At 33.4% G+C, this 12,823-nt stretch overlaps 1 protein-coding gene across 3 annotated transcripts in view; it reads right to left on the minus strand.

The window, feature by feature from the left end:
* The window catches only part of Nectin3 (nectin cell adhesion molecule 3), a 94,418-nt gene that overhangs the window by 41,708 nt on the left and 39,887 nt on the right, over positions 1–12,823 (minus strand). For 2 of the 3 annotated variants that reach the window (XM_051191563.1, XM_051191564.1), the window contains exon 6: positions 865–1,003. In XM_051191563.1, the coding sequence (XP_051047520.1) occupies positions 865–1,003 (139 nt within the window). Of the gene's footprint in view, positions 1–864; positions 1,004–10,925; positions 11,835–12,823 lie in introns of those variants that run through there. The other variant, XM_051191562.1, reaches the window with a different exon arrangement.

Here is a 12,823-nt window from a genome sequence, read left to right on the forward strand (position 1 = left end):
TATAGCACCATTTAAAAAAAACCCAAGCTTATGATAGCAGTGACCTGCTCATGTGACAGCTGTCACTCCATTGTGACAGGGTCTACAATCCAGAAAACAGGGCAGGATTGTGTCAGACTCAAGAAGTGGAGTCGTACCCCAAAGCATTTTAAAGAAACAAAGGGATGCATCACTGGAGTACCAGCCTCGTGCCTTCATGCAACAACAGACTGCACAGGAAGCTCCACTACTCAGTAAATAAAATCATCTTATTCTGTTTCTAGCACAAGCATGTGAAATATGGGAAGTGTCATATATTTAGAGATAATTACAAGACAAAAATGAATTGATATTAGTCATTCCATTCTATAACACGATACAATATTTATCTTGCAATTCAATCTTGATGATTAGGCAAAATATTTATTGTTTAAATGAAACATGCTTACTTTATAATTAAATGAAATAAAGCATTTTTTTTTCTTAAGGAAAAAGACTCTTAAAATGAGAGTCTTTAAAAGTAATTCTTGGTAGTTTAGTTATAGCTCTATATAAGACAGACATAATCAAGCCTAAGATGTTTCTAATACTGAAATATGTTCAGGTTGGACAACACAAGCTATCAAAATGATGCATTTGGAAAGATGTCTTAATGCCTGCAAATGAGGAGCTGTCTAACACATTTGCTTCCAGCAGCCCTATGAAGTGTCTCATTTATTAGGATACAGTTTAAGGTATTCTGATGAAATCACAGTCAACTAACACTGGTCCGACACTATCCTTATTTCCATCTGTTGAACACTGAATATAAGTAACATAACGATGGACAAATAGGCTAATGGATAATGGATGTTCACAGCTGAACACAGCAAAACTGTCACCTACACTTTGTCAAGATAGGATGGTCTCTTCTTCCGTGGTGTTAGCAACACAGTCACGAAGACAGCAATGATGAAGAGGGCCAGGACAGCTCCAATCACAGCTCCAGCCACTGCTATGGATGAGGTCTGTTTAAGTGGAATGTCTGGCAAGTAATACAAAATTAGAATTTTTAAACAAATTTAAAGAGTTCTTAAAGCTGCATGCTTTAACTTGCACACTGTTCAACTGGCTATCCAAAGTATTTACCCAACAGTTCATTTAAAGAACTCATCCATTTTAGAAGCATTCTGTTAATACCCTTCTATTTTCATTAAGTCTCCAACTTTGCCTTACTCCAATTATGGAAAGAATATGTCCAGTCAGGCATTACTGAAAAAACTATATCTTCTACAGTCAAATAATGTCTAAAGATGAATAAAAAGATGAAGATAATCTTAAGTTCTCACTCAAAATATTAAAAACAATCAGTTGATCAGTAATATACTTACCATGTTATTCTATCAAAATGAAAGAGAAACACTATTAAAAATAATGTAATCATATTAAAGGACTAAACAACAACAAAAAAACAAGAAAAGCATTCCACAGCTATAAAAAGCTACTTTAAAATACATTTTAAAATAGAATATTTCAAAACATCGTCACACATCAGTTCTTTCCTAAATGGTTACAGACTACATATCAATATGTATTTATATAGTATCTGTACAAGTTCTGAATACTAATTCATTTCTCAGACTAAAGGATTTTGTTAAGAGTTAATATAGCAGTTAGAATCTCACAAAATTTTAAAAGGCATACCATTCATTAACTCAAAAGGCAGAACCACTGCATTTCAAATGTATTAAGCAATATCATTGTGTTTTACTCTTTTAATTCTAGCCACATGATATCCAGCAGAACAATTTTGTGGAGTGAGTCATGAGTTACAGGTTCTTCACACGCATTTTCCACTTATTTTGAGACAGGGTTCCGTGTATCTCAGGCTATTCTGGTACTTGTTGTATAGCCAAGGGTAACTATAAACTCATGATCCTAATTGCAGAACCTTGTAAGTGGGGGTTACAGACACCTGTCACGATGCCCAGCATATGTGCTGCTGGGAAGCCAAGCCAGTTTTGTGCATGGTAAGTACATACTCAGCAAATGAACTACACCGCAACCCATAAACTTGATTTTTACTCTTCTAACCAATAAGGTAGACAATAAGAAATGTGACTTTAAAAATGATGACTCTAAAGGAGCCTGATCACAGTCATCCAGTTAATGAGCAGTAGAGAACACAAGGAAAACCAGGGTTGAGGTACAAGTCTCCAGATAGTGCTCTTGCTCTGATTTGGGGGTTGGGGTGGGAGGCAACTGCTAACACAGCCTTGCCCTTTAGCTCCCTATGGGAAATCAAGAGCTGTTTTCATTAAAACACTTTAATGAAAACGTCTTAAGTCCTTACAATTATTTTTTCAGACCAAACATGACAAACTGAAACAAAACTGAAGCAATAGAATGTTTAAAATGTTTTACCTATCAAAGTACTTTTATTTTTATTAAAATTTGATTTGTAGCTGGGCATGGTGGCATGTACATTTGTTTACAGCACTATGGAGGCAGAGGCAGGTGTACATGTATGAGTCCGAGACCAGTCTTGTGCGTGTGGGTTTTACTGTCTAATGTTTTCTTTAGCAAATTAAAAAGACAGTTTTTTAGTGGGTCATTTCATTAACTTCATTTTAGACTCAAACTCTTACCCTTCAGTGCAAATATTCCATTTGAATAAACTGTCAATCAACGAATACAATCTAGACAGAGTGGGCACAGCATGCAATTATGCTCAAACTACAACTTTCCATTTTAACATAACTGAGATTATCAACCTCTGTTCATCAGTCTAATCGCTCTCACATTTGACAGTGCAGTCAAGAGGATTTTATACTTGTAAATCTCAGAGAGATTTGGAATCATTCTACATAACAACTTTCTTCAGAATATAAATTATATTTTCAACTACTGCACCAAACTACAATGTTCATGAGGGACTGGCCAACTAAAGTCCATTTAAAGGATTTGACTAACCAAGGCCAACCACCTGAAAGAATTGCCAGAAATAATACAAGTCCTAGTTGCCAAATTTGCTGTTTATTACACACTAACATGTCCCTACTATCACTTTGCCCAAGTACATAGAATTTAAATTTGTGAGTTTTATTTTATGATGCACACAGGACAGAAACAGTGATTCTTCTGAACTGTTTTTTTTTTTTTTTTTTCAAAAGCTCAGATTACTCTTGAGTATGAGTGCAAAGATGTTCAACCCACAGATCATCACAAAAATAGTTCATTTCACATAGGTAAGTTGATGCTAAATGTGTTATGCTTCACATTCCTTTTCCTGATTCTTCTACTAAGGACACAGCAAATTTAAGGACAGTCCAAGACTTTGAGTTGAGTGTCAGCATGAAATGTGTCAGATAAACACACATAAACTCTTTACTCTGCACAAGTTCAAAGGTTCAGTGAGGAAGTGAAATTTGGCACTTTTAACCTAAGCCACTGGCTGAAAGAAGCATGTGATCCCCTAGGGAGATGTTCTATAATGTGTAAAGTGACAGAAAATAAGTGTTACCATTTTATAATGACATGGCAGCATGAATCTCTAAGAACAACAGATTGCTGCTATTGCAGCAGTTGTATCACCTCATGTCCACTGGAAACTCACCCTCCCACAGAAAAAAAAAGAAAATGACAATCTCCCATACATCCAAAATACATCATCTCAGATTTTCAAGATCTAATGGAAGGCCTCACCCTCCCTGGGGAGCAGAACAGGGATAGGATAGGGGTGGGTGATGCAAAGGAGGAGGGGAGGATGAGGGAATTGGGATTGACATGTAAAACGAGTTTGTTTCAAATGTAAGTAAAAAAAAGCATCACCTATAATTATAAATACCAAGTATACATCTTCTAAGACAAATGTTCAAAAATAAGTTATCAGTCAACCAACCAATACACACTGAACTTTCTGGAAAACATGCACATAGTGAATATTAAAAAACAATTAGTTTTGATTTTAATTATCAATCTCACATTAACTCTATACTATACAGAACTGTTTTAAAGCATTCAGTGCTGAGGACCTACACCCTGCATATGACATGCACGAGATCTAGTTCTGAGCTACACTGCTAGCCTTCCAGGCTTCATTTTCAACAGGTCCTTTACAATTTCCACACAACAGCTAAGCGTATATCTATGCAAAGTTTATCTCACCATATTTTTCTCTAAGAACCATATTTAGCTCAGGTCATTTTCAGGTGTTCATTCAATATATTGTCAGGTATCTATGAGCTAAGCACAGTCCTACCTCTAGGAATACAAGGGTAAATCAAACATAATACTGATCCCCACAAGGAAGAGAAACAGTCCCAAGATGAGGTTACAAATACATAAAATATGCAATCTAAACAAGTACAGAAATAGAACTTATATTTAAAACACATTTATTAGCTCAGTGGTAGAGCTTGTCTAGAATGAGTTGTTACTTGCAACTATTACCAAATTACCTCTTTCTCCAAGGAAAAGCAAAAACAAGCAACATTGGTGAAAACGAAAACAAATGGCAATGAGCATAAAAACATGAATTGGCACTGCCCCCCTGATAGGAACCAAGTGTCAGTCATTTACCCACCAATTGGGGCTGCACATGGGAAGGAAGGACCATTTCCACACAAATGTGAACTGAGGTATTTCTTCAAGCCATTTGCTTGTGTGTTCCTTCTCAATATAATCAATGCATGACACATGGGAGTTCAGCCAACTGACCCAGTATTCATTTTTAACACTAAAAAACTGTATCCCCAAGTGTCAGGTGAACACCTAACCAAATTTATCTGCTAAGCATTATGTATAGTATATGCTATCCTGAAAAAGAAGTGGCATAATGAAGGTATCACAGAATTCAAATAAAAGCAGTGCCAACATCTTGCTCATTACATAAACTTCCACCATTAGTTACAGTATGAAAGTAAAACCATGACAATCTAGTGAGCGGTGATAAATCAACGAAGTACCAAGAGACCAGTTAAAATAGATTTGTATTTTCTCAGTATCAATTACACTAACAACTAACCTATAGAGGACTGAAAGCACAAAGTATGTGAATTCACTGCAACTGGCAAGACACGGAAAAATAAACATCTTATACAGCTCTAAACTAGTAGTTGTAACAAAAATCAAGTTCTCAACAATGCCCTCCTTCCATGTGAATCAAGTTGTCTTTGAGGGAACACATTAAGCCAAGTATCAAAAGATATGTACCACAGAATATGGTCATTTTAAATTTATGAATCAAGAAGTCTAAAAACCAAGATTTTTAAAATGAAGCGCATTTAATCATTTTTAAATATCAATTTATGAGAAAAGAGGTTAATTTTGAAAATGAAGCACATTATATCTCCCAAATAGTGACAATGACACCAACATTTAAAAGTATTTGATCAGAGTTAAAATGTCCATTTCCAACTATTTTAAAATACATACAACTGAGTTGCTCTAGTAGCACAAATATACTTGGAATATATACTAATTTTTTTAGCTCATGTTACAATCAACAGTTTCCACTGATCTACAAGACAAGCAAAAATAAGAATAAAATTGTAAACATACAAGATGATAGAAAAAATCATGGTTGGCATTTGTTAGTTCTGTAGAAGTATCATAAACATATCACTTGAGATACACTTATATGGACTGGTCTCCCAATGTGGAAAGGGAAAGACGAAATTTTCAATGAAGAGGAAACATGAACAGAATTATACATTTATCAGGAACACCACAAGGTAAATGCACAGCTAATACATCTGGACATAGGTAGGCCACGGTTACTGTGTCTCTGCATTGATAACCGAATGGTTGCTAGTATCAGAGCAAAAAAAGCAAGTATTATGAATATGACTCTTCTGGTGGGAGAATGCATCATCTCTTATTGAAGTATCCTGGCTCATGCAATGAAACTTAAATGAAGCAAGGCTCCAGACCTTACCAACAACTTATAAACATGCAGAGGATGCATTCGGGGGGCAATGGACAATCCAAACAGGTAAACTGTAGGCAAAATGAAGCCATTTTTAGAAAACACACAAAAGGAAAGATGGAAGAAACTTCTGGCATGTGGGCAGAACACACATGAATGTATTTCTAAAATTACAGTGACAGGGCCAGGCAGTGGTGGCACATGGCCAGGCAGTGGTGGTGCATGCTTTTAATCCCAATACTCGGGAGGCAGAAGCAGGGGATTCTCTGTGAGTTTGAAGCCAGCCTGGTCTACAACAGCTAATTCCAGGACAGTCTCTAAAGCCACAGAGAAATCCTGTCTTGAAAAACAAAAACAAAACAAATTACAGTGACAGATCAAACATCAAACTTAGATCCGATTAAAACTGCTACAATGTGACAGAAATGTGAATACTTACTGCTTGAAATTAGAGAAATATTCATTTTTGGTATAAGATATTATGAAAAGTTTTTAAAAAGATATTATGGCCAGTTTTAGAACAATATCTTTTGGAATGCATGATTTACTGTCAACTTGGTGGGTTTAATTACGTTACTAACAGTGAACTGGTAATAATTGAAGTAGGTGGATTTAAAATTAAAAAAAAAAAATCCCCACAGCAGGTTTTCCCTGAGACATTTCTGGTAACTGGAATGGTGTAATTTCTGTATTGATGTGTATATATAATATACATGTATATATAATATATAATATACATGTAAAAATAAGCCTTTGGATTGTTCTCAAGCATTAAGGATTATTTCTGCTGTAATGCTACCATTCTACTGCTCACTTTGTCACTGCAGCTGTCAGAGTGTGTAGCTAGAACAGTGAAATGTTCCTTTCTTCCCTCAAAGAAATAAGCTTTACTCTTCCAGGTGAAACAGCAGAACTACTGCCAAGCTTCAAAAATGACCCCTTCATAAAATACAGATAGTAAACCTTTTGTAAAAGTAGTTTTAGTTTCACTACTCATCTTCATGTTTTAAAAATCTGGACATATTATAACAGAAAAAAAAACAGACATTTAACAGAGACATGTTTAAAACTTTAGAAGTTGGAATACTTTCGTGAATCAATTTTTATTGTATATTACGAGGTGAACAAAACAATCCAAAGTGTATGCCACTTTAAGAAATGGCTGCTTGTTCAAAAACTGTTTAGAAAAATATATACAATTATTAAAAGTAACAAATAGTCAACAGGAACTTGATTATAAAGTGTGATTTCTACTCAAATCAATTCATAAGCAGTAAGTAAACACCACTAATAGACAATCTAAATATTTTTTTTTAAAATGAGCTGATCTCAAAAATAAAAACAAACTGGTATCTATACATAGGATTCCAGGATCCCAAAGATGCCAAAATACAGCAATGTTCAAATCCCTAGCAAACTATTAGAAGAACATAATCTGCATAACCTCCTACAATTTATCTTCAGATCATTTTAAATGCCTAATAACTTGTAAATTCTGTGTAACCATTGTAAAAAGTGTTTAAGAAATGGTGAGACAAACAAGTTACACACGTATGGTGCAGATGCAATTTTTTTTAAATATTTCTGAATATCAATGATGATGAAAATTCAAAACAGCTACTGAATACATGTTAAATACAAACTGTGTAATGGCTAACATGTCGATGTGGCTAACATGTCCACTTATAGGCACTGTCAGTTTACTTAAGTCTATCTTTAACCTGATATTAGTTGTTTGGGAAGAGAAATGAAGTAGATCCTAATTCCTATGATTATTAATGGCATTTTAACTGTTAATTGAAATGAAAATGGGTTATACGTACATGAACATAAAACACAGGCACAGTAGCAATTATGAAGATGAAGAAAGTAATACAGAATCTCATCTCTTCATCTCAATTTAGAAATATACCACTGAAAAAGTTTAAAAAAAAAACAAACAAGTTTATTTCATGATTACTGCATGGCAATGAGAGCAGACACCTAAACAGTAACTTGATTGAAAAGGGAGAGCAAGGAAGGAGGGAGGGAGGGAGAAAGGAAAGGAGGGAGAAAGCTAGGTAGGTAGGGAGGGAGTTATTGGTTAAAAATTAAAACTGAAAAATGGAACCCAATCCCAGAATGTCAGGAAAAACAAAACAAAACAAAAACAAACAAAAAACAAAAACAAACAAACAAAAAGCTGAGAAATATGTCCCACCCTTTTTTGACAGGTCATTTCCAGTTAACAAGTAGGGGAAAAATTACTTATACTCTAGACCCTGTAATATTAAAAATTCACTATGTGCACCATTCATTCCTTTCTCTTATTTTATGTTGACTACTGCCATATTCAAATAACCTATTATATTTAAATACTTTAACAGTCTATCAAAATCACAAATATTTTTGCATATGAAATGGCTACATTATTTATCAAATTTTGTACTTATTCTAATTCTTACAATCCCTTAATGTAAAACATGTAGCTATAGCTCCTTCCTAGAACTTTTTCACGCATGTAATTATTACTAGAAATCCTTACTTTCTTTACATATAGGTAGGTGTGTGTGTGTGTGTGTGTGTGTGTGTGTGTGTGTATGTGTGAGAGAGAGAGACAGGGAATGGGCACAGCCACACACATCTCTTATCAGGCACATCGTTAAATACTAAATGTTCAAATACAGTCAAATACCAGTTTATAGTTAACTTCTAGCTTATTGAAGTTTTTATATTTTAGTAAAATTTACAAGGAAAACAATTTGTATTATCAAAGTATTTAACAAATAGAAAAAAAAAAACCATGAAGTAAATATAAAAATGTAGAAACAGTTCAAAGCATATCAAAGTAACAAAAGTAAACATGGTCTCTATAGGGTAAAATAACCTTTCAAACTTTCCAAGGATGTATGATTTTTATATACCTGACAATCAACTGTGCACATTACTGTATTCATGTGAATACTCATGTTCACAGACAACTTCCCTATGTACAATGTACATACATAAAGCTTTATTAACAGCAGTGCAATGCTTCCAAAAAGCCTTAAGCACCAGTGTAAGATTCCTAGAACCTGCAAAGCCCCCAGGATGCCAAATGATCCAGATTATGGATACAGACTATATTAAATACCCCGTAGATTTCCAGATTGCCTTTTGCTCACAAAACCAAAATGCCTAAAATTAGTCACATAATAGAAACAATATGAAAGGGAGTTCAGCATCAGTAAGTATCTGTACTTTAGAAACAGTTCTTAAGTACAAGTTTCTTTTAGATTATATATTCAAGTAGAGATTTACATAGAATCCTAAATGTGATCAATCTGTTTGTACTCACACAGCATATCAAAACCTCACTTCTCAAAATACAATTTTCAACCAAGAGAACAATAAATTCCTATCTTTCATGGAAAGAAATTTTAGGCCTATTTTTCTTGTGGCTCATATCACTACTCATACTTAAATGAAAATAAAGTTAGTTTTGCCACAGTATTATTACTAAGGATGTATACTTCCAATGACTTGAACTAATGTGTCTCACTATTTGTATATTAGGTGATTAAATATATTAAAACATATTTTCAATGATATACTGGTGAACTAACTGCATTTTTAAATCTGATATTATTGCCTTATAATACATGTCAGGGGAGAGCCTCTAATTCTCACAACAGTGCTAAAGAAAACTAACATCTAATCATTCAGAATAAAGACTCCACTATTGGTAGCATTTTAGGAATATGCCACAGTTCCTGTCTTCTATATGAAACATATAGAATAAAATTCTATTATATGTATAAAATTCATACATATATATATGTGAATGAAAGATGATTGAGAGTAGGTGGTTGGTGAAGGGTATCTAATTTGCTCTTTATTAAAAATAATTTATCTACTATTTAATAACATTTAATAACATCTTCACTGTCCTGACAAGACACTTGTTCTACACTGTTCTCTTTCCTAATCAATCAGTAGAAAAACATTCTTTGGGCCTTAAAACAGTTGCCATTATCACAATTTCTAGAATTCTATGGCAAAGTAATTTACCATATAAAGATTAACAATGGAAGATTTATATAACATATCTCAGAAGTTACATGATACTGGAAAGAGTATAGTTAATGAGCTATGTCAAACAAATGAACAAAATAAACCCCAAAAAGTCCATGATATGTTTCCAGTTTTAATTTGAAAAAAACAAAAAGACAAAACAAAACAAACAAAAAAAAGAGAACCAAGAAGCTTGAAGCATATACATACATTTGGGAGGACATGAAGAAAAAAGGGATGGATTGCCAATATTCATCAGCAAGTGTTATCAAACAACTCTTTTGTAATTCAATGTCTCTAATTAAACCTCAAGCTTCAAAGTTTATTTTAATTGCTTTTATATTACCCGTTTGAACATCACCAACATTAAATAACCAAAACAAGATGATCTAGAAAATTTTTTGTATTGATTCCTAGCTGAAACAGCTCATGTTTGAATCAGGCACAAGTATATACTCAAATACCCTCCTCTGTACTTATCTGTGTACCAACTTTCATCACTAGTCACATACTTAGCAAATAAACCGTTAAAATAATGTTCAAAAAACAACAAGAATTTTCTTCCAGAGATGAAAATAATAATTATTATTGTGTTAGGAAGCATACACTTTATTATTCTTGCATGTATTTTGGACAAAAAATATTGACCAGCTAATTATGCTCTTCCACACATCATATTCACTGAGTATATGGCCACGGTTTTAGTGCAACAAAATATCTTTGAAAAGCCACTCTACAGAAATTATGGCAAGGCTCATTAAAATGCAGAGGTAAAGATTCTGTCTATATAGAAACTTAGAAAATAATGTTTGAAAATGAAAGATACTCCATCAGGATGAATAATTTTAGCATACTAAAAATATATAAGCATTTCTGAATTAGATTTACTGTCAATTTTGATGGAGTACACTTAGTGGTGATAAGTTTTGAGAGGTATTATGTTACAGAAAAATTATACTTGAGATTATAGTCTTAGGTAAACATTTAATACACAATACCAAGGTAGTTTCATTTTTTTCTGTTTTTAATTTTTGTACCAAAAACGTCATACATTTAACGTTGACATTTCTTCTTACCTGTGTGCCTCAGACCAATAAAGTACTCTGCATTAGAATTTAAATCTTGAGACAGTAGTACAGCAGTGAAAAAAATTGTAAAGCAGCTCAGATACATTGAACCCAGATTTTACATTTTCATTTGTCAGATCAGAATATAAAAAGCTTGAAATCAAGTTGAAAAAGCTTATTCTTCCTCAAGAAAAAGTATGAACAATCTGAAAATGATCAACTAGTATGAATGAAACATTGTACATAGTGAAGTCACATTAGTGGTTATTAAACATACCACTCCCTCCTGGAAATTACGGAACCATCTACATGGGAAACTAAATCATCTTCATTTTCATCGTAGCGTTCATCACTGACGAACTTCATTCCCATTTTTAGATCTTCGTAATAATCCATTGGTCTTTCAAACCTAGTGAGATTTTCTACATTATTCCACTGAGTTTTTTCTGGCTCTTCTAAGTAGTCTTTACGTATTAGATTGTTCACTGGATTTTTGTTTTCTTTTTTTACACTGTCTGGGTAAGAATCAAGCTCATCTTGTTGAAGAACATCGATTTGTGATTCTTTTTGCATGTCTGATGGTGGAATATAGTTTTTAGCAAAGTAGTCTCCACGAAACGTCCGTCGTCTCCTATAGCAGAATATTCCAGCCAAAACACTCACAAGCACTATGAAGAGAGCCCCACCCACTACACTAGCAATGATGGTGCCAATTGCGTCATCCTTAATTGTTGCCAAAGTTGACAATGGAAAGGGCAATTTTTTAGGTTCTGTTGCTAGCTCCTCGATGTCAGCAGTTGAGGAATGCCACTGAACTGTAGGCTGAAGGGTGGTGGTAGTAGGAGGATCTAATGGAAACAGTAAAGATAGACAAGACACAGAAAGGCAGAGAATGTCAATGAGGCTGATTCAGCAGCAGTTGAAAAGGCAGCGCAGTTAATGAATACATATTCACCGTAACAATAGTTTTTCATTCTTAATTTAAGATTAGAAAGTAGTGTTACTTACTAATATTAAAAACAAAACAAAAGAACTGACACTTAGTCAGTTGCCAATGATATGAGAAGAATGAAACCGATAGTGTGAGTCCAAAGGCATTCAATCTACATCCCAGTAATACTGTGCTCTAAGGAATGGTAATGGTTTCAATGTAGATTGTTACTCAACTGATCTATACATGGTCGGCTTAAGAGTCATCAGACAAAAATTCAATTAAATCAAGTATTCAAAAGTATCTTTGCCAGCAGCAAAAGGAAATAAAATAACAATAAAAAATGAAATGTTTTCTTAATATGCATCTTTATATCAGAACTTATATTTTAAAAGAATGAAAAACTATAGAATCTTGTTATGTGAGCATACTATATAAGTTGTTGGTTTAATAATTCTCTCAAAAATATTTTTCTTAAACAAAAATTGCTACAGCTTTTATATGGAAGATATGTAATAGTAAAAACCATTATAATTTTAAAAATCAAAATGAATATTTAAAACTGTCAATCAAATGAGCTATTATCAAGTGAGACTAGCAGACACAAAATAAAAATCAATGTAAAAATCACCTGTAACAATCAATGGGTAGCATATATGAATATTTATAAAATGAAAGAATTTAAATTATATTTGCATAATTCCATGCCACTGTTTTAAGATAGACTGTCAAAGAGAATAGCTAATATTTTAGAGAGAACATTCTAATAATATTTAAATATTAGATGCAAATGGACCATTTATTGACATTTTATTACAGAGTAGCCATTAATATTAAAAAGCAACTAAACATAAATAGTAAAAATTAAAGATTGGTTAATTGTCCATTAAGTAGTATCTGTAGGCC

This window comes from Phodopus roborovskii, unplaced genomic scaffold (assembly GCF_943737965.1).
Source record: "Phodopus roborovskii unplaced genomic scaffold, PHOROB, whole genome shotgun sequence".
NCBI classification, from domain to species: domain Eukaryota; kingdom Metazoa; phylum Chordata; class Mammalia; order Rodentia; family Cricetidae; genus Phodopus; species Phodopus roborovskii.